Source organism: Myodes glareolus, chromosome 21 (assembly GCF_982192425.1).
Source record: "Myodes glareolus chromosome 21, mMyoGla1.1, whole genome shotgun sequence".
NCBI classification, from domain to species: domain Eukaryota; kingdom Metazoa; phylum Chordata; class Mammalia; order Rodentia; family Cricetidae; genus Myodes; species Myodes glareolus.
The window spans coordinates 11,391,559-11,414,650 of NC_142046.1; the positions used below are offsets into that span (position 1 = coordinate 11,391,559).

Genomic DNA, 23,092 nt, shown 5'->3' on the forward strand with positions numbered 1-23,092 from the left:
TGGATTCTAACGAAGGTCTTATACTAATGTCTTATATGATCCTGAGTTTATGCTGATTTTGTTTTGCTGTTGTTTGTCTTATTACACAGGGTCTCGTGTGTAGCCCTGGCTAACCTAGAACTAGCTCACTAAGATCTGCTTGGCTCTGTCTCCATTACTACTAGGATTTTAGACCTGGGGCTACCAATTCCAACTCTAGTCTGATTTTTTTTAACTTTTGTTTTAATGTTGTTTCCAGAGCAACTTTGATTTGTAATTAGGATTTCATTCAAGGCTTAATTTCCTTCACTTATTAAATTGTGGTATATTTTGATCCCTGCCCAGGTTCTTTTTAAAATGTTTTATTTAGTGTGTTTGCAGGCACATATGTGCTACTGTGTGTGTGGAGTCAGAATAACTTTGCTCTCCTTCCTCCTGGATTTTAGGGCTAGAACTTGAATCTTCAGAATGGCCAGTTTCAAATGTGTTGCAATTGATTTGGGTTTCTAGGTACAAAGTCATGTATAATAGAAAATGCCTCTTTCCAGGTTACTTCACACTGACTGCCACTTGAAACACTGAGTATAATGTGCTAGATTTTAGGAAAGAGCAAACCAAAAGTGTTTCAATTTGGGTTTTCTGGGTCTTAGGTGTTGAAGTTGTTGAACTTATTGTTCTGACCAAATACCCTACAGGGGCAACATAAGGAATAAAGGACTTATTTAGGCCACAGTGTAAGGAGATAGCCCTTCATGGCAGGGAAATACGGTGGCATGAATATGTGGCTGTGGGTTGTAATAAGTTCACAGTCAGGAAGCAGAGAGAAATGAACTTTGATCTCCATTGTGTCTTGCTTTTTTTATTCCTTTTGGGACGCTGGGCCATGGATTGGTGCTACCCACATTCAAGGTGGGCTTTACTCCGCCATTAAACTTCTCTGAAAATGACCTCACAGACAGTCCCAGGTGCAATTCGTAGATGACTCTAAACCCAGCCAAGCTGCGCATACAGATTAAACAGCATAGTGCATGTCACCAAATGCTAATGAAAGGACTCATATGCTGAGCTAGCTGAGTCTGCCTTCTTGCTTGAATGTTTTGGGTCTTTTAAGGTGTTCTTCTCCCACTCTGTGTTTGTAGCTTTTTAACAATGCATCCAACACCAGGAATAGCAGACATTACGTCCTTTTCAAAAGCTCTGTAATCCAGATTTTTTGATAGCTGTAGTATGTAGCAATTTGGATGTAGTTCTAGGACATACTCAGTATATGCTTGGGAATTAGCAATAAAGGTTCTCTTCAGGCTGTTCTTCAGATTTCACTTCTAAAGCAGACTGGGAACCTAACAAGTGTTCAAAAATGCTGTTTGCTGCATTCATTCACATTTGTGTCTGTGCTTTGGGAAGCTTTGAAGCGGCATTCAGTATGGCCTGGCCAGACTGAGATTGGCTGCTGCTTCCTCCTGCCCACACCTCCAGGAGGGGATTTAGGCCTGTGTCACCACACTGAACTATTTTTAACCGTGTATTTGTTTATGTGTGTGAGGGATGTGGGTGTGCAGTGTGCAATGGCATGTGCATGGAGTCAGTTCTCTCCACCATGTAGGCTCCAGTAAGTACCTTTACCTACTGAACCGTTTTTTGCTAATTCGAACCTGGTTTTTGTGCTTCTTGTCTTTATTTGAAATGAAGGCTTGTTGTCTTGCTTAGGCTGTCCTCGAACTTGTGGGTATAATGATCCTTTCATCCTCCTAGTAGTTGGGGTTACAGGTGTCCACCCTCACACCTGGTCACACCGGGACATTTAGGTTGTATGTTGAAATCCTCCTAGGAATTTTTGAGGAACAGGTGAAGATATGGAAATAACATAGAGATCTTCACCTGTCTAAGACACGCTTCCTGATCTTATCTCTTCATCATAGGTTTTCACCAGTCAGTGTATGTATTCATCTAACTGTGACAGCTTTCCAAATTCACCTACTTCCTGTGTGAAAAACCAACTTTCCTGCAAATCCCTCTTCCTTTATCTCTTCAGTGGATAAAATAGTTATTCTGTTAAAAACATTGGTTTTAATCCTTACAGTTTTTACTTCAAGTTCGTGAGAAGTGAAAGCAAATAATTAATTTTTTTCATTTTATGTGGGTGTTTTACCTTCACGTGTGTCTGTGGACCATGTGCATACCTGGTACCCACACAGGCTAGAAGAGACCATCAAATACCCTAGAACTAGAATTACAGACAGTTGTGAGCCACCATGTGGGTGCTGAGAGTCAAACCTGGGTCTTCTGAAAGAGCAGCCAGTGTTCTTAACACCTGAGCCATGGCTCCAGCCCTTAGTTAAGAATTTCTGTTTCAGGTCTAGCAGGTCATCTGTCCTGAAAAGAGAATATGATCTAAAGCAGAAATACACTGAGACACCAGAACACATATAAATCTACCTTAAAATACTGAAAACAGATGACAAGAACAGTGCAGTTTTTGATACTGCATATAAAACTGAAATTTTATTATTATTATTTAATGATGAAGAATCAGTAGGAGCTAGACATGGCAACCCATACATACAATCCCAGTATATGAGGGCCTCCTATAAATTAATAAGGAAAAGGCAGTCTCTGTACACTCTCTGTGCCTTTCTAGTGACCAATTTGAAAAGTGAGGAAGACCTCAGTGATGTCATAGACAATACAAGTGCTCAATTAGATAGAAACATCCCCATTCTCAATAGCAATCAGGAAAATGTAATTGAAAAACTACAATGAACTCACATACATTTCCTAGATTGGCAAAAAGTTAAGTGTTATAAGCCTGTATACAACAGCAGGGATCTCTATCTCCTGCCAGGGAACTGGTTATTGTATCCACTTCAGAAGTGCCCATGCCACTCAACCCGCAGTTTCACATCTAGATAAAATTGCCCTGGAAAACCTCTCGTCTAAAAGATATACTAAGACATTGGAAGAGTATTGTCAGCAATACTGAAATATCTGAAAACTTGAAGTAGACAATTGTTCATTTGCCTAAAAAGGCTGGTAAACACAGTGGATTCCCACAGTGGTGTATCTACACCAATGGGAGGAGGAATTTTAATGTGTGTCAATTCCAGTCAGTGTGACCTAGAAATAGCATGAAAATGCAGATTGCAGAACATACAGAGTGTATGGCATCCTCCATGAAGTCAGAAGTGGAGACATGTGATCAAATACATGAAGAAGGAGGAGACTGAGTGTGATCAGGAAGGAATATTCAAAGCACTTCACTGGAGTTAATAATGTGTGTTTCCATTTGAATGGCGAGTTTGTTGGCACTGACTTAATTACCATCCATTATAAACCTATGTATATAAATTTAAAAAGTCAGACATGGTGGTGTGTGTACTCTTAGTTCTAGCACTCAGGCAGAGGCAGATGGATCTCTGAGTTAGAGGCCAACTTAATTGACACAGTAAGGACTTGTCTCAAAAAAAAATTAAGTCAAGGAAGTTTTTGTCAGTTGACCTTACCTAATAGAAATATGTGCAGATATTTTCCAAAAAATTCATACTGGAATGTTTATCACAAGCTCAGTAACAGGACATGTTACCCTTAGGTGCTAGAAGCAAGGGCAGCAGTTGCCTCTGGGGAGTAGAGGCTTCCTGATCCGGGTGTTGGGTTGTTGGGTTCCTGGGTGTGTTCATGCTATGAAATCTGTCAATCTCTGTACTTAGAATGCGCGCCTCCTTTTTATGTACATTTTCACGTCACCCAAAGTGTCCATGTACCATGACAATAAACCTGCTCCTGAGATTGTGTAAGCTTCTGTGGAAAAATGTAACAAGAGATAAAACAAAGGGATAGCAAGTTAGAAAATGACAGATGCTGTAGAGAGAAATAAAGGAGGAAGAGCACGAGTTCTGCTTAGTGGGTGAAGGAAGCCACCTCCTGAGAAGTCTCTGGAGAGTTGGAGAGCTGACACTATGTGCGGCTGATGAGGAACACTTCAGCAGAGACCACAGCAGCCTGAGCAGCGTCTGGGCTGTCCACTCAGCTGCTAGGCAGTGGGCATGACTGGGGCTTTTCCTGAGTCGGATGGGAAACAGAAGAGTGACAGTATTACCTGTCTCTAACAGGATTGCCGTAGTGGCTGTACTGGAGATGATCATGAGGGTGAGTGGAAGCAGATACCAGCCCACATGCAGCTGTCATGCTCTGGGCAGAAGATGATAGTAGTGGGGTTCAGGGTGCACTGTGAGGGTACAACCTGCAGCGTCTGCTGGCGGTTGGAGGTGAGGAAAAGTCGGATATGGCTGACATTTTTATCCTGATCATCAGGGGGATAGAGTTGCTATTAAGAACAATGGGGGAAGATTTGGGAGAGAGGTTTAGGAGAAAAGGGTGAGACTTTCTTCTTGTATGTACTAAGTGTGTCTGTGCCATAGCTCTCAAAGCTCCGTGTAGTAACAAATGGATAGGAGAGTAGAGACAAAACCTATCGCAGTCCTTCATTAACTCACAATGGCATGCTGTAAATGCAAGTCCTCCATTTAGAATTCAGCTGGGCCAGAATGGAGCCTCCTGTTATGAGGCTCAGTTCAGCTGACAAGCTGGAATTCCCTTTCATACAGTAAACTGAAGAGTCACAAAAGCTGTTATTGCGAATTTCACATGCACCAAGGCTCATACTTAAGTTGTCACATATTCTTAATTAGTGGAGCAGATATTAATACACTTTTACTTTGGAGTAGAGCTAACCCACATGGATAATTCAAGTAAGTAAGACACAAAGCCTCCATTGTTCTCCTGATTCCGATTCTGAATCTGTCTTCTCTGTTAGGTGTTTTTAGAATGAAAAATGTTAACGTATTTTTCATTGCTGTCGTAAAAGTGCTGTAAGGAAAGAAGAGAACTAGAAACAGTAGAGGTTAAATGGCACTGGGGTCAATTCTTCATTCTTGCCGTTAGCGTACCCCAAAGCCTTTCACATTGGTGCACAGGACCTGTCTGTTAACAGTCCAGCACAGAGGACACAGCCCTGCTCCTTACAGATAAGGGGACGGAGGCTCAGGAGTGAGTTGACAAGGACTGTCACAGGCTTTCATAAGCGGTGAAACGGGGGTAGAGATGCTTGATAAAAAGGAAGAAAGTGGATTGTTACCTTTTTTCTGCCAGTGGCAGTGTGGTTCCTGCATCCCAGGGGCCCAGGCTAGAGTCTGGCTGTGCGTACAGCCTGGACTCTCAGGAGGACTGCTTCCTCTCCCTAGCTACTGTGGAGAAGCTAGGCTAGTTAGTAGTCTGAGATCTCTTACTCATTAAACTACTTACTCCAAAGCAGTGAATATTCAGTAAGCTAATTAAAATTTGTAAGTAAGATTTCCTTATTAAAAAAATCTATTAAAACAAGAAGACGACCATTAAAGTAATTATTAGAGCAGGGAAAAAAAAAGATGACTATCAAATTACCATATCTGCTTCAGCTGTCCATAAAGGCCTTTTCAGTTGCTTTGGCAGCAGACACCAGCAGAAATGGGTTTCAGTTGTAAGTATGCTGTAGATAGACCAGAAGCAGCTTGGAGGAAAATGGCTGCTATTGTGTTACAGAGGTTCTTTTCCAGTGTTTTAAAAGATGACAGACTCTCATGTTCCAAAAGCTCCTATTTTGTATCCTAGTGGAGATGAGACTGTCATTAAACAACGTGTGAAGAATAAAAGAGCCAGATGTAAAAATATGAGAGTGCTTTGAATGGGCTGTAACACCTAGTGCAGACCAGGGACATCTGAGTTATCTGAAGATGGGGCTGTGTACCCTGGGTAGTAGGGTTTGCTCCAGGAATGTCAAGTATGCCTGTTTCAGACTGGGCTTTTCTAAGGGAACCTCTATCACCCCTGGTGATACCCAGACCTAAGAGCAGAGGGACTGTTCTGTTGCCATGATAGACTTAAGTGGTTTTGAATTCTTCTTCCCTAAAGGAATCTTCATCTGAATGTGGACCTGCCAGCTTTGCCTCCTTCACTTTACCCCGTCCTGTTCTTCTGTGTAAATGTGTGTTCCCTCCAGTCCCTCCGCATGCCGTCTCTCATCACTGCATCTCACCTTTCTAGAGCCTCACTTCTGCGAGGCTTGTCAGGGCAGTAGGCTAATCTGCAAGTCAGGGTCCCAGCAGAAAACAGATGGCGTGCTCAAAATAGAATAATGTCAGACAATTTTAATAAAGTGTCTATTTATAAAGCTGTGGGCAGAGTGTAGGGAAACAATGGATGATGCTGACAGTTGGTTCCGTTGCTGCCTCTTAGCCCCAAGAGATCCAGGAAGGGTTGCCAGGACCTAGGAAGGAGGTTAGATGGAGAAAGAAGTAACACGCTCTGAGAAGAGGCAGCTTTTCAGCGAGGATGCCAGGGGAGTAAATACTGTGGCCTCCTTTTCTCTCATCTCCTATCAGCCTGCAGCAACTGGCAAGCCTGAGGCAGAGGGCAGCCCCAGGGCCCACAGCAGGGTGGAGAGCAAGAGATAAGAGTGATCAAAAAATAGATGGGGTAGCCTAAGGGCAAAGACCCAGATCAGTACAGGATGCATGCCCAAGCCCTCTGGCACCCCTCTCTAGATTCGGTGACGCCCCCTCCCAGAAGCCTTTTCCAGAGGTGCTCTTTACTGCCTTTTCCTTTTCTATTGGCCACTTCTCTGTCCCTGCTCACTTCTCATCTGTGCCCAGACACACTGCGGAGAGGCTTACTTCCTGCTGACAGTACCAGAAAAGGCCCTGTAGGAAAGATGACATGGAGAAGATGTCCTCGGATCATGAAGGAAAGACGTTCTTAGCAAAGAAAACTATCATAGCCAGGCTGGTCTGTCAGGTGGCCATAGCAAGTTTTGTCCTGTGGAGGTGATGTTCTAGGAATCAAGATTACTGTCTCCAAACCATCCCTGTGTCTTTGAGGGAGGCTTTGTACCTCCACCTGCTTTCTTCATGTATATGACTGGACAAGAAATAGAATTATGGCGGCTTCAGAGAGAAAATACTTGGAAGTCACCTATAGGTGGATGTAAGAGTCAAAATGTGTGTCAAGTATGTATGTGTTTCTCTTATGGTCTCTACCCACAAGAACCATGGAAAAACAGTGTACCTATTTCTGCCCCTTCAGAGGTAGCATTCCTTGATGCCAGTTTATGCCCTCCCTTGCCTAGTCTCTTAGCTCCTTTTCCTCCACAACTCTTACCATAATTCATTCTAAGCATTGAACTGTCTAGTGGTGTTCATTTAGAGGTGGTAAATGTTGTTTAGAACTGTTTGTCTTATTCAGTGCTATATTCTCAGTGTCTAGCAGTGTCCAACCCAGACATGAAATGCTTGCTTGGTAAGTGGCTTAAGATGGTAGATGTGGTACTAGAACATCAAAATTGACCCTGACTTGGGAGAGCCTGCACTTGTGAGATTGAGTGGTTTGTATGTCTTACTTGTATCTATTAATTAACTTACTCAATAGAATTCAACTTGCAACTTCAGAGTCATTGGGCAATGTTATATAATGAATGCCACAGAGATCCTGCCCTATGGGGCTCACATTCTAATTGGTAGAGTCATATATATATATATATATATATATATATATATATATATATATATGCACACATGCATGAGTACATATTCAGATTTATAGGTCAGTGTATTTGGTATAACCCATATTAATATAGTTCATATAATTACTGTAAGTATCAGCAATTGTGTGAGATATCATATAACATAATATCAAATGAAAAGGTATGATTTTTAGGCTCTATGTGTGTGGTGTTCACTACTATCCCATAGAACAAGAAGTATTCTGAAGAGATGCATGATGAGATTTGTGAAAATAATTCTAGCTCCAGCATTGCATATCAATTTAAATGTACTAAATGAATGCTTTGTAAATTTTATGGCAGATTCCAAGCCCCCGATTCAGGAGGAACTGTAGTCTCCACACAGAATAAATAAATAGTAATCCACACTAAGCAGTCAAAACAAAGGCATCCAGAGGGAAAATAAGATTGTGCTAAAAAAGCAACACTTACACCATCCACTAACTGAACTGAGTAATAAAGCTGTGACAGGGAGGGCCGGCATCGTCAGAGATGATTTAAAGCAAATGTCAGCTGAGAATTCCATACCTGCCAAACATGCTTTTTGATAGAAGTCAAATAAGATTTTTTTTATCAAAAATTGAAAAAATTTGTCTCTCTTTCTCTTTAAAAAATATATAAAAGCAATTCTTCATAGAGAAGTAAAAAGATTTCCAACTTTATGGCAGATGTAGGAAATGGTAAGCAGAGGGTCGCTGTGTGGGTCTGAATCAAAATCTATTGCATAAGGATACTAATGTCCTACTTGGTTTATACCATGCATAGAATGAAAACATATGATTATAATGATGAAGGGGGCTATTTTAAGGTTCTTGCATTTTTCTGGAAAATGTCAACTAATAAAGTGCCAATTAATGTTAAACTTTAGAAGTCAAGAATGTGAATCTTTAGTCACTTCAAGAGTGTTGAAGGGCTATATGATTGTCAAATAAAAAGGGTTAAAAAAAGGCAGGATGAAACAAATTAGAAGTACTTATGAGATAAGATTCCCAAATATATCAATAATCATATGATAGTCTAAGTAAGCAGAAAACATAGTCAGATAAAATGAAAATCATATATTCTCTGAGAGACATACTTAAAATATAAGGACATGGGAAAGCAAGAGTAGTAATCTAAGAAATGTAGAGCAAGCAAGCCATAGCCAACAGAAAGCTGTACCAGATTCAAATGCTTCAAGACAAAGGGCTTTACTGGCAAAACAAAATAATGTTGTGATAGCAGCTCTACTTTTTTGATCACCAAATATATCAACTCACCCATAAAGCCAAAACTTAAGTAATTTCCAAGAAAAATTAAAACCCAAAAATTGCAGCAGAATCCTATATCTTTCTGTTTCTGTGCAGCAGATAGACACACATACACATTTTAGCACAGACACAAGAAAGTGCGTTTTAAGCTTTAGTATGTATAAAGATCTAGAGACCTGTCAGAATGCAGACTTCAGGACCCTGTGTCTGTAAGTTCTGAACCAAAGGGTCTGACCTCCTGTAGATCCTACTTTAATACTGATGTTGGTGATTTTGGAACATTTTAAGTGTCATAGATAGAGAAGATGTGAATACAGTTTTCAGTGTTCACAAAACACTATATCCAACAATTACAGATATATATTTCAATATTTGTCCATTCTAGACATTAGCTATATATTCTAGGCTAATGAAACACCTCTAACGCATGTTATTTTTCTCCTTATTTATTTAGGTTTTTGGGAGGGACAGGTACTCAGGTAGCCCAGGCTGACCTGGAGCTTGCTGTGCAGGGTCTTCATCTTCTTACTTCCACCTGAGTGTGCTGTAACGACTGAGTGTGCAGTGATGGTCTACCGTGGGTGGCTTCTTAGTACATTTTGAACAAGTTAAAGCAAATATGCTTTCCGACTACTGCAGAATTAAAGTAGACATCAGTAATAAAAAGACACTAGAAAATTCCATTTGAATGGAATTCAACCAGTAGCTTTAATAACTTCTGGGTTAATGCAGGATCTACAATGTAAATTTGAAAACATTCTAATTAACTGATAACAGAAATGCAATATATTAAAATTTCACTGACTTTTCCTAAGGCCTTGCTTAGAATACACATGTATATAGAATATGTATGCATAGATACATGGTGTTTGTACATATATTATATATACATATTATATGCATACACACACAGATGGATGGAGGTAAATGATAGCGAATCATCTCAGAATGTTAAGGGATACTAATAGGAGACTAGAAGAATAGAAAGAAGGAAATAGGAAAAATAAAAGCAGAGATTACCATAATTGAAGAAAAATAGACCACATCCCACCAAAACCAAGCACTGCTTCTTTGAAAAGTCTGTCTTACGGGACTGGAGAGATGGCTCATGGTTAAGAGTACATACTTCTTGTAGTGAACCAAGTTCAGTTTCCAGAATCCACATGTGGCAGCTCGCAACAACTTGTAACTCAGCTCTGGGGCATCCAATGCCTTTGACCTTCAGGTTATCTGCATTCACATGCACAAACTCATACAGGGACACACACATAGGTAAACACTTGAGTCTTCAGTCTTTTAGTGTTCAGCATGAGTCAAGTGTGTTTGAAGATTTCATTCTTGGAAATAGAACAAAAAGACAACTTTCTAAGTAGAAATGGGAGCCTAACCGAGAAACAAGTAACTAGACCTGTTCTGAACTCAGATTGGCATGGTTTGCTTGTGTGCCTCACCACTTGCCAGCTGCATGCCTGGACTAGTTAGTAAGACTATTTATGTCTTTGTTTTCTTTTTTATAAAATAGGGAAAAGAGTAAAACCTACCTCATTTGGTTGTTAGGAGGATTGATAGCCACAGAGTCTTAGCATGGCACTGCACTCTTAGGAAGCCTTGGTAAATGTTGCCACGTGGTACTATAAGAGGATGGGTGGTGACCAACAGAATGAGAATGAAGCTAAGACAGCGTGTGAGAGGTCAAGGCCACAATAAGAGGGCTGCTTTGGGGAACACAGTGTATTTCCAACACTCATGAGATGTGTGGGGTGAATTGTCTGGCTGGAGACCAGTCCGAAAGTAGAATCACTGGCAAAGCCTGTCGGTGGCCTGAGCACTGGGAGATCTTAGAGCCCAGGGGTGGAATGTGGGTAAAAAAAAAACTGATGGTTTTACTAACTGGTACCATTTAAGGTGACAATGGAAGGCCAAAGAAGGGACAACCTAGGTGGTAATTTTCATTTTCTCGTGTCTTACTCAACTTGTTAAAGTATTGTCCTTCAGGTGCACCAGCTCCTAGCCGAGTTACTCATAGCCCATACTACACAGTGGTAGTATGAGTGCCCTCTCATGTCACATATTCTGAGTACCAGGGCCTGGAGCAGGCTGTTTAATCGAGTCATGCTTTATGTGTAAAAGGAGTGCTGATGTCTCTTGGTGAGATTCAGTGTTTATTGAGATCATCTGTGAAGATTGCAGTGTAGAGTAGTGTGTCATGAGTACCCTGCTGGTACTATTTAGCATCCATTTAGCCAGCATTTGGGGGTGAAAGCTGATCATTTGGGACAGGAGCTAGTGGTTCTGACCTCCAACAAATCAGGGTTCTAACCACAACACCTAGCCCCCAGGTTCTCACAGACTCCAAAAATCCAAGATCCAGAGTAAGGAAGGAATGAGTCTGTTCTTAGGCTCTCGCGACAGCCCTGCTGTATTCTTCACTCCTGTGATGCGGTCTTGGTGAGATGTATTCATGTATGTTCAAGGGCAGGATTCCTTTTGAGACTAGATCTCTCCTTTTTAAATGAAGTCAGTCAGGGGCCAGTGTTCTTAGTGTGTGAGAAACCCTGGGATGACCTCCAACATTGTAAGGAATAATAATAAAGAGAAGGAAAGAAAGCCAATGACATTTTTCTGGATTTCTCAAAAGAAACTGGCATGTGTGTGGTGGGTAGTAGTGCTTGGCTAGGACTTTTATATAGGACAGAATAAAATTTTATGTTTTTATTTACTGGCATTAGATTTATATGAAACATCTCAGGGTAAAAATCTGCCCTGTTATTATTTAGAGTACCCTTGAGTTTAGATTCTGGGATGCTGTGTTACCCAGTGACAGTTCCACTGCTGAGAACAGCTCTGTAGTTGTGATGCCCCTGTTGTGAGATGTTGCGGCTTCTCTAGAGCCTAGGAAGGAAGTCATGGAGTGTTTACCTAACCTAGATTTATTTTTAGAAGTGGGAGAAATGATTTTTTTCTGAGGGAGGGAAAGACAAGTAATCTTAAAGGGCGCACCATCTGTGGAAGCAGCTCTCAGCACGGGTTTTAGAAAGATGAGCGGTGCCATCCTCTGCACTGTGGCTGCAAGGCTGACGGTTTATAGACTCACAGATGAGCCTCTTTGTAAATGTCACGAGTGGTTATCAGTCTATCATGCATAGAGCAGAAAGGGCGAAACTGAACTGTAAGGGTGTCAGCACATTATGGCGATAAAAATTTTTCACAGCTTCAAACAAACAAACAAACAAACAAAAAATATACTTGACAAGTAGATCTACTTTAAATTATTTCAAATAGTGTGGAAGCAGAATCTTAGGTTTTTTGGTTCTACCTTTAGAGGTGGACTGTGTCTCAAAAGTTGGTTTTCAAGCCAGTTATTATAAATTTGGAGTTTATTTTCTAAAATGGAAATTTAAAAGGTTTGGGTTATTAATATGATCCATATTTTAACCCCATAGGGTTTTGTAATAGAAAGATTAATTTTCACAGCAGCACCATAAGTAAGCATCATGCCCCCCTCTTGTAGTCCAGGACAGGTGAACCTTAACTCTCATGACTAGCCCATAGTTAGATAGGCAGGAATTTGCAAAGCTGGGATGGCTCTGGTTAGTTCCAGGCCCATTTATCTGTCCTTTGGAGCCCCTGGGGACACATACCATGCAACTGTCTAGGCTTTCTGACCTTCAGAAGCTACCAGACGCCTGCCTTGCAGGGCACAGGGACTTGAGGCTTAGTGTTTACAAACACATTTACTTTTAAACAACTTAGACTTGATTTCTATTCTTCATTTAAAACTGAGCTACAGCATGGGAGTGAGAACATATTGATTAGGGAAGAACTTTTTGATTGAGGCAAAACATTAACCATGCAGATACACTGCCATGTCCCATTTTACACAGATCGCCATTTCAGTTTTCCATAAAGTCTGTTTAATTAGGCACACTACATAAAGCATGCGTCACAAGTAAACATGAGGAGACACATTGGCAAGTTTGTCAAGAGCTGTGCTTCATAAATTTTCAGTTTGTTAAATTTGATAGTGATGCTTCCGTGATGGCGGACTCCTCTCCCTGATACAATCTGTGCAGAAGCGCTATGAAGGAAGAGCTTGTACCTTGCACTTGTGCTGGGGAAGTCTTTAAGTGATGGTTTCTTCTTTATTTAATGTTGGTACTGACATGATAAATGAATGTGATAGAAATGGAAATGGAAGATACAATTAAAACCAGCTGATCAGTTAGTTGCCTGTTGGTGGCTGTACAGACATTGTAGATGGCTTAACTTTTTATTTTAACATAGAACTTTTCTTAAACACAAAGCTGTTGGGAAATTTTAATGGCTTGAAATTTCCAAAGAGATTTTAATTTTGTATTCAGAATTCTCAGGCCTTCTGTTTGAAACCTCTCTCAAACAAGGAATAAGAGTTGATTCTTCCTGTAGCCCTGGGGCCAGCATAAAACTCCTACTAAGTGTGTGACTTTCCAATGGTATATACTTACTGTACCGTGTTGCCTAGACTGGTCTTGACCACCCAGGCTCAAACCATCCTCCTACCTTAATGTCCCATGTGCTGAGACTACAACCATGTGCTGCCATATTCAGCTTCAGTAATTGCTTTGGAAAGCAAAGCTGCATAATGACATTTCTGTTGATAGTGAAGTGCAGACAGGACAGTGATTGCCCATTGACACGGCTATCTTGGTGTATATGAGAACACCACATACTACCATGTTTGTACAGATAGAAGTACTTTGTAGAAATCTTATCTGTTAAGCAATATGTGCCAACAAAGTCTGCCCTTAATCATGACCTCATTTTTGGCGGTTGGGTTGATACTTTCTTCCTGTGCGTGAATGCAAGTCTATGTATGTATGCATCTATGTCTTTCACACACAACAACTGCATATTGTATGAAAGGAAAACTTAACTTTTCCCATCTTCGCAGTATATTATGAATAGTGCCATGCCAATAAGTATTTCTCTTCAACATGATCTGTAATCAATGATTGTTTTCCATCATACAGGTTCCTATAAATTTTCTCTTTTTTGTTGTTGCTGTTATTGTAAGTAGGAGTGTGGTAAATATCTTTGTACAAGTATCTGTAAATTCCTCAAGATAAGTTCTTATAATAATGTTGGTCAAAGGATGCATATTTTTGTTGGCATCATCTCCAGAAAAATTATACTAAATAATAAGTCACACACACAATTTTTTTCTTTACTCAGAACATCTTTGATTTCCTGGAGCTGACGAATTTATTCTTGGTCTAGTGCAAATGTTCTTTGTGTCCCATGGGAATGGTTGCCCAAATGAGTCCCCATGCTTACAGTGAAGGAGGCCTTCTCCAAGTATACCCTGCCATAGGGTTTCCCTTCTATGGTCACAAGAAGGATTAACTCCTAGCTAGAGTTAGCTCAATCACTTCAGACAGCATTCTCCGGGAGACCCTGGTGATCTAACCAGGAGCTGAGGATGTGCTCTAGCGCAGAGGCTTAAACCTCACTGATGGGCCTTTGTATGAGTGTGTGTTCTCCTTCCTCCCATCTCCCATCCCCCATTCCAGAAGAAATAATTGGCCCAGTACCTCAGAGTCTTTTGAGGCCCTCTTTTGTCCTCAGAAAGGAGTAATATGAAGCATATTGGTAATAACCTATGCTTCATTCAGAATTTTATAACCCCTGCCTCTCTGATCAAGAAATGCATGTATAATAAACTTACGTTTATTGTTCAAAATAAGTACTTTTATTTACCAAAGTAAGTATATTTGTATTGCCTTGACCAATTTTAGATTAAGTGCAGTGACAGCTTAATCCAGAAGGAAATACCAAACTTGTATAACCTTATAATTATAGGAAATAAAAACAACTTAAATGTTTAAGTTTCCATATATTTCTTATGCTATGCATAAAAGTATATTGCATTAGGATAATATGGGAGAGAAATAAAATGGAAATATATTTTTAAGAACAAAAATGTAAAATTCTGAATCTCAAAAAGCAAGTGTGTTTGTTTGAACATGGATAGTGGTATTGAATTGCTGTGCTATTGTATTTGACCACATTTTAAGGAATAGTGTTGCAGTTTTATTTTGAAATGTCAACATTTGTGACATACTGAATAACATTGTTTATAACTCTAAGACTTATAATGAAAAATTGTACATGCCAACTTTAAAAATGTACAAGGATTAAAAAAATTGTGTGAGGAAGTACATGATTTTTCAAAATTACTTTAGGTAGGATTCCAGAAAATGCTCACAGACCATCCGCACTGGACAGGCCAGCTCCAGCAGCCCTCGCCATCAGCCATCATATTGTGGACCCTGGGGCTGCAGTGGTGTGAGACCTTCTAGGCACACTGGCAGGCTCTACCTGCCCTTCCTCAGCTGCAGCTGCCCCACCTGTAGGGGTCTTGGCTGTCACACATCCCAGTGTCTCTCCCTCTCTTACCTGAAATGTTGCTTACTCCTTGATTGTCCTCTCAGATCTCACCTCTTCCGGATACACTGCTAGATGCTCCCAGCCTCTTCCCTTAGAATGGGTTTTCCTGACTCTTTCACTACCAAAAGAGAGATGGAGACTACACAGTGGTGAAAAATAATGACATCTTGAAATTTGCAGGCAAATGGGCAGATTTAGAAAAAAAACATATTAAGTGAGGTAACCCAGAGCCAGAAAGACAAATATTCACTCATATTCACAGAAAGACAATGTATTCACTCATAAGTGGCTTTTAGACATAAAGCAAAAAAAGAAAAAAAAACAAAAAACAAAAAACAAAAAAACTAGCCTATAAGCCACAAAGAGGACCCTAAGAGAGACATATATGAATCTACATAGAAAGGAGAAAAAGACAAACTCTCCTGAGTAAATTGGGAGCATGGGTATCATGGGTACGGTAGAAAGGGACAGGGAGGAAGGGAGGGGAGTAGAGGGAAATGTATAGCTCAATAAAAACAATTTTAAAAAAGAAATACTAGAGAGCATTAGAAAAGAAAGAGCGATGGGGATTAGAGAAGTGAATAGTCCCTAGGGTCTAGGAAGAGGAGACACTACGCTGTTTGTGTTGGTGTGAACTTCTGGAGGGTTTGCCGCTGGAATTCATACTTAATCAAAGCACTAAGGAGTGGCGTAAAGTCAAGGCCAGCTTCTTCCCTACTGAGGAAATGTCCTCTAATTTCTCAGACCTGCTAGGACATCTTTGTGGCTCCGTGTGACCTCATCACTGTCCTTCAAGTTTTGCTAATTGTTTTGGGGGCTGGCCTTGCCTTTACAATCATATTGTAAAGTTGGACTGGAGCCATGTGGTTACTGTTCAAGCTCTCCACAGCACTGAGGCCAATGCTGACTATGACGTCCTCAGTAAACATTCTTAGAAAACGTTGATGAGGGAGTACTGGGCTGAGTTCTGGTTCTATCACAGAACTTTGCTGTGTAATTTGGGACGACTTGTAAATGGTCTGGCTTTCTTATTCCTTCACTGATAAAGCATGGGTGATATAATAGCTACAGTGGTCAGATAATCCATGTGCCTAAACTACCCACACACCTAACTTTTTCTGCAAGGAGGCTGTGTTATTATCATGCTCATTTTAAGGGGACTCAACTTGTTGAAAGTCATTCAGTTTATAGATGACATAATGTAGATTTGAAAGCGGAGTGTGAGTCCTAACCATTTAGCTTTTATATGGTCACACCTACATTTGAATTGACTATTTGAGTTGAAAGTTCAAAATGAGAGGATAAGGGGAAGCCTTATAAGGAAGGTGAAAAGCTTTTCAACCAGTAAGTCACCGTGGGGATTTTCTTGTCGTTTTGTTTCAATGTCAGATATTGAACCTAGGTCCTTGTACATGGCCCCACTGAGCTACGGTTCCAACCCAAAAACAGCTTGGATTTTTAAAGTGGTGATCTGCAGACTGTAGGTGGGGAGCATGCATGGTCACAGCATGTAGAAGAGACTGGAAGCTTTTTCTGTCAATTCTGGCCTAGGAGAAAGGTTCCAGAGACATTCAGCAACCCGTACTAGGTACCCTTCCCTCTCCTCTGACTTCCAGAGACTCCATCTGGGGTTGGGCACATTGAGCATCAACAGGAGAGTGCTAGTGTTATTTTTGTCATTTTTAATTAATCTTAAAATTTTTGCCTGGCCCTTTGGCCCCCTCACAGGCAGGGCTATGGATCTTTGATATGAGACTCAGAAGGGAAGCACAGGACAGCATATTCCATTCCCTTTTACCAATTTCCTGCCTGTTTCCACTGTGGGCCAATATACAGACCATCACAGTTCAACTGTAGAGCAGACCATTCTTAGTGACCTGTTCTGCAGCCTGGCCCTGTCATGAGCACTGTTGCAAGAGGGGTCGTGTACCCTGTAGATTTTTTGCTTCCCACTGAGTAACCATAGGTCTTCTGCAAGTAATTGTATCTGTTTAAAAGATGAAAACCGTTCCTGAATTTAGGTGTCAATTTCTTTATTAATTACACAGCTCTCGGTTGCGCTGTGTGAACTTACTAGCTGATTACCACAGTATCCAAATCTGCGATATTGAATGTGTGTGATGTGCATATTTTAATTTGAGAAATAGTTTAACATTTCTAGATATTCATTTAGATGTGGTTATGCAGGTTAAACATAACGTATGATCACTGCTTCTTTCATTGCTTCCAATTAAACCTTGCTTGTTAGTTTAACCTCTAGGTAATCCCATCAAACAATAGATGTCAAGGAAACACTGCCCACAGTAGCTGCAGATGAGTGGCCATTAATTTTAATTGCCTTGATATTAAAGATTAAGAAGTATTGGGACTGGCAGAATGGAAACGATCTGATGTCAAGCAAACCCACTTGCTAAAGCTTCCCCAGGCTGCTGGTGATATTAAAATTTTACTGTGAGAATTAAATAAACCTTTATTAGTGATGACTGTTGTTTGATTGGTCCAGGGGTGTGCATAAACAGAGGATTCTTCCATATCCAGAGATGAGGCCTTCCATGGTAGAGATTCCTCAATTACGAAACTGTTAATAAAGCTGTAATCTGATTTTCTAGGCAAGGTTTCATTAATGTATTATAGCTTCTCTGATTGTCAAGGTAATATTAACTACAAAGTACTGAACCCAACAGAGAATTGTTCAGAAGGAGAGAATTCTAGGATGGGCCTTTGTTGCTAAATTCAGAGTTGGGAAATTTTCATTAATTATTCTTAAGAAATACCAATTTCCCCCTTAACGGGGACTGTCTCCCTTTGCACTATAAACAATATATTCAATACTTAGCTCTTTCTAAGACCTACCAGGTCAACTTAGGAAAGGCAGAGGGCTGTTCTGTATGAAAGCAGCCATGAGCATGCCAGCTGGAGATGGACCTCCTGAGCTGAGGCTGGGAACTATGGGAGGTGAGATGTATTCCAAGAGAATTTGTATTAACAAGCAGTGTCAGAACTTGAACCTTTGGGTACTGTTTCTATTCTATTCTTCAGAGGTTGTGGTTGGTCCGTTAGTTGGCTTTTGGATTTATGGGTTTCCTTCCTTCATTCCTCCCTCCCTCCCTCCCTTCTTCCTTCCTTTCTTCCTCCCTCCCTTCTTCCTTCCTTTCTTCCTTTCTTCCTGACAATTTCTCAGGCATTGAAGACTGGCCTTGAACTTAATATGGAGACAAAGATAACCTTGAACTTCCAGTCTTCTTGCCACTGCCTCCAGAATGCAGGAATTGTAGGTGTGCACCACAATGCCTCGTTTGTGTGGTGTTATGGATGAAACCCAGGGCTCTGTATGTCAGGCAAGTGCCCCACAAAAACTACACCCCAGACCCATTTTTCTGTTTTTAGAATGATATTATTTGGGGCTGGAGAGATGACTTAGTGGTTTAGAGCTCTTGTTGTACTCATGGAGAACCCAGGTTCAATTCCTAGTGCCCACATCAGGTGGCTCAAATCCTGGAATCTCTAACTCCTGTTCCAGGGGGTCTGATACCGACCTTCTCAAGCTCCTGCACTATGTGGTACACATAAACACATGCAGGTATACGTACATACATGCATACACATAAAATAAATTAATCTTTAGAATGATAGAGTTCTGCTATACGAAGGTATCATAAGGCTTGCGGATGATGGTTCTTTCTGCGTAGAAATCCCTCTTATGCCCCATCTTTTGCTTCAGGCCTGAGCCCTGCACCAGCGTTGTCTTTTCTCTCGTCCACTCTGATCTTCAGCTTATCTGGCCAGACTCTGTGCCTGTTCTTTCTCCAGAGTATCTTCCCACCAGGCCAACCCTGTGCACACCTGCTGTAGGCCTGCACTGTAGAAAGAATACGGAGAGGGGTTAGGTCCTATGGTTGGAGCATATGGACCTCATTTCGTGAATTCTAGTTGTTAGCAATAAGACCAGTGAGTGCATGAGAAGGAGAACCATATTTTTTTTTGTCCAGAATAAAATATTATGTCCACTCAGGACTATCCAAGGATGGAGTCAGGGACTCTGCTGTTGGCATCACATCTGGGGTGAGGATTGAGAGGGAGCATGGAGAGGAAAGAGGAGAAGCTCCTGCCCTTCCTCTTAAACCAGGTGTGCCGGAGGTTATGGTAGGTTTTATAGGTATCTACACAGATCTAAAATTCTTCATAGAAGTTAGGAATAGAAAGAGTAACCTCAGAGTCATCCATATAGAGAAGCTCACTGAAGATTTTGAATGAGGATGAAGAGAAAGAGACGATGCCCAAGAGGTAATCCTTGGAGGAGACACACATGGCGGGGAGGGGGGGGATGGGACAGAGAGACAGAGGAGGAGGAGGAGGAGAAGAAGAAGGTGGTGTTGGAAGAGGAAGGGATAAAATACGAAGGAACCATGGAAAAAATGAACCTCTGGCAGAACGTTGCTGAGAGGCTGAATGCTGGGCCAAGGACAACTGAACAACTACCTTGTTCCCAACTTGACAGAAACAGCCAGTTGCATAGATCTCTAGTGTCTCGATTTTGGGTGGGTTTTTCTTTATTCCTGTCTGGGGAGCCTGTGCATTGGTCCTCAAAAGTGTGCTTATGTGTGTATGTGTGTACATGTGTGTACTTGGTGCACCTAAAGCAGCATATGGACAGCAGTGAGGCCATTGCTGTCTCGGTCTCAGGGATCCTCTGCCAGGACTTTCTAGCCCTCTCCAAAAGGGCGAGTGCCATCAGCTGAAGAATGAGAGCACCATTTCCAAAGCAATTAAAGACTTGGCAGAGGTGGCCAGCGGGCTGCCCACTGTAGAAAATTCGGTTGGAGGGCTCTGAACTGCATCCCATTATTTGTTTCTGCCCAGGGCCCCTGAGGAGCTCTTCTGGATAACACCTAGGGTAGAACAATGGCCCTGATACTACACCAGCAGTTCCTCTGCTGGATGAGTAGGCCATTCCTAGGAGTATCTTTAAGTTGTCACATTAACAAAAGAAAGGCAGACTCCAGCAGCTTGAGCCGTGGCCCAGAGGCTAGGAGCGCCTAAGGCTCTGCTCTAGTGCCAGAGGATGCAAGTTCAAGTCCCTTTGGCGCTGCTAGCTGATCGATCGATCAGCGATCAATACGCTATTGATCGATCAATCGGGGGGAAAAAAAAGTTAAAAAAAAAAGAAAGGCAGACTCCATGATACAGTATGGGCATGCCTTCTTATATATGGTTGTGTGTCACTGAGCATTGGGCTACAGTTTTGCTGTCTATGAGCTATGATGAAATCAGACATCTGCCAACATCTTTTAAATTTGTACTAGCTGACATCATAAGAGGTTTGAAAAAAAAGAAAAAAATATGTATTCTACTTTATATAATCAGCCATTCCTTTGCATTTTCATTTGACTTTATTGAGATGACTTGAGTTTTCAACTTGAGGCTTCCCACATAGTCACTGGCAGAGCCTGAGAAGCCATCTTGGCAGACATGCAGTGTCTTCCAAGGCAGGAGACAAAGGGATTTTTCATCCATTATTAATTGATATCCCTCTTCAGCAGACCAAACATGATTCTACTATATAGCTGCCAAAAATTGTTCCAGGTCCACAAAAGAACAATAAGTCATTCTTCAAGTGTGCTTCATGATACCTAATCTAACAAATGTTTCCAGTAGCTTTCCAGCTTTTTTAGTAGTCTCATTGCTATGTTTGATGACATTGGGTATTTTTATGAGCAGTGGCCCCAGCCATTGTAGTGTTCCCATGACTAGTTCCAGGAAGCATTGTTCTTCCAGTAGAGTAAAAAGAGTATGCCAAAATGGAAAGCGAACCCCTAAAACTGTTATGCACTACCCATATGGTGTGAAGACAGGGCGCTGTGCCACCCAGAGGCTTCCCTTGTCATGCTAAGTAAGGACAGGAAGTTTGACTTTTTTTTCTTTGTAACTTCTCCTCTCTTTCCATTCCATGTTCCTACACTTGGTAGGTGTCCAACTGGTTTGGCAACAAACGAATCAGGTACAAGAAGAACATCGGCAAATTTCAAGAGGAGGCCAATCTCTATGCTGCAAAAACAGCCGTGACAGCTGCACATGCGGTGGCTGCAGCCGTGCAGAACAACCAGACCAACTCACCCACCACGCCGAACTCTGGTGAGTGTGACACGTTCACTCAGCCAGACAGGCTTCTGCCACTGTGCCCCATCCCATAGACTGAAGCCGCAGCCTCACTGAGCACACAGTGGAGCTTAAGGGGAGATTGGTATTCACTTGTGGAGATGTTCTGTGCTGGTGTGCACTGTTCACAATGAATCCCGCCTGTTCCTGGTAGATTCTGGAATCTTTATACCTAATTGTGGCCTTTAATTCAGTAGGTATGTAATGCTCTACCACATACTGTTTTATGGTGGTCTGTCAGAGTGAATCAGCAGGTGAGAATGTGTGCTGTTTGCCAGATGTTGGGCACTTGGTTGCAGGATCTAGGTGCAGCCTCTATCTTTGCCTCTTAGCTTGCTGGACTTAGATATAAGTCCAGATATAGTATTGAGCTCATGAATGCATTGCCCTGTGTGTGTGTGTGTGTGTGTGTGTGTGTGTGTGTGTGTGTGTGTGTGTATGTGTGGAGGGGGGGTGCATATGTGTGCGTGTGTGGAGGGGGTGGTACAGGTTGAAGCCAGGGCTATGCATATGCAAAGCTCAGTACTTGCTGCTCATGTACATAACTAGCACTTAATTTTTATTTTATTTTATCTTATTTTTTTGAGATAGTTTTACTAAGTTGTCCAGAATGGCCTTGAATTCCACCTGGCCTCAAATTAAATGATTCCTCTACTTAACTAAAGAGCTGGGATTACATGTGCAGACCACAGCTGACGATAAATGCTCTACTTTTGACAGAGCATTCTGTTGATATTTTATGTGGCATTCATGCTGGAGTTAGAAGAAATGTCTTTTTTTAACTTTATTATTTTTTTAAAATTTCATGTGCATTGGTGTTTTGCTTGCATGTATATCTGTGTGAGGATGCCAGATCCCCCAGAACTGGAGTTACAGACAGTTGTGAGCTGCCATATGGGTGCTGGGAATTGAACCTGGGTCCTCTGGAAGAGCAAGCAGTGCTTGTAACTGCTGAACCATCTGTCCTACCCCCAAAGAAATGTCTTTAAATTACAGTGACCGTAACTGACAGTGAAAGAAAGGTGCAGCTAGCCCCAGCAGATGGTTTGAGGGGCTTGGAGGCATTCTAACGTGATTTTAAAATACACATTTAAGGTCCAGAAGGAAGGGTGTTTATTTTCTCACACTCCTGTCATTTCTAATGGGCCATGGACACTAGTGGATGGGGAGGTGGAGTGATGGCTAAGAAAGAATGTGAGGAAAGTGTGTCTTCTCCAGGTATTTCTCCACCATGACAGCAATGTTGAAGAGTTCGTTTGATAACTAAGTCTGGAGAGAAATGGAAATAAGAAGACTGCGAGTGTTTTTCTGTCTATTTTGATTTGTCTCTGTTTTTCATTTGGGTTTGCCCTCTCTAAGGTTTTTCCTGTGTGTGATGTGAGGGAATGGCAGGACCTTCTAGATCTCGAGTTAATGCTCTGTCCTTCTAGAGCTGAAAATGCCTTTCCCTTCTGTGTCTCTTTTCCTTTCCCTGCCTCTAGGTCTTTGGGGATTGTGTGTGTAGCTCTCTGTTATTCAGCTACTTAACTCTTTCCTTTCCAGGTTCTTCTGGTTCTTTTAGCCTCCCAAATTCTGGGGACATGTTCATGAACATGCAGAGTCTGAATGGGGATTCTTACCAAGGGTCCCAAGTCGGAGCCAATGTGCAGTCACAGGTAGGAGAAATGCCCCTGCTGGGGCCTTTCTGGCAGGG

At 41.5% G+C, this 23,092-nt stretch overlaps 1 protein-coding gene across 2 annotated transcripts in view; it reads left to right on the top strand.

The window, feature by feature from the left end:
* Positions 1-23,092, top strand: part of Pbx3 (PBX homeobox 3) — a 190,654-nt gene that overhangs the window by 162,386 nt on the left and 5,176 nt on the right. Inside the window, exons 6-7 of one of the 2 annotated variants that reach the window (XM_085681327.2) lie at positions 21,210-21,375; positions 22,942-23,054. In XM_085681327.2, the coding sequence (XP_085537453.1) occupies positions 21,210-21,375; positions 22,942-23,054 (279 nt within the window). The remainder of the gene's footprint in view (positions 1-21,209; positions 21,376-22,941; positions 23,055-23,092) is intronic. The other variant, XM_085681328.2, reaches the window with a different exon arrangement.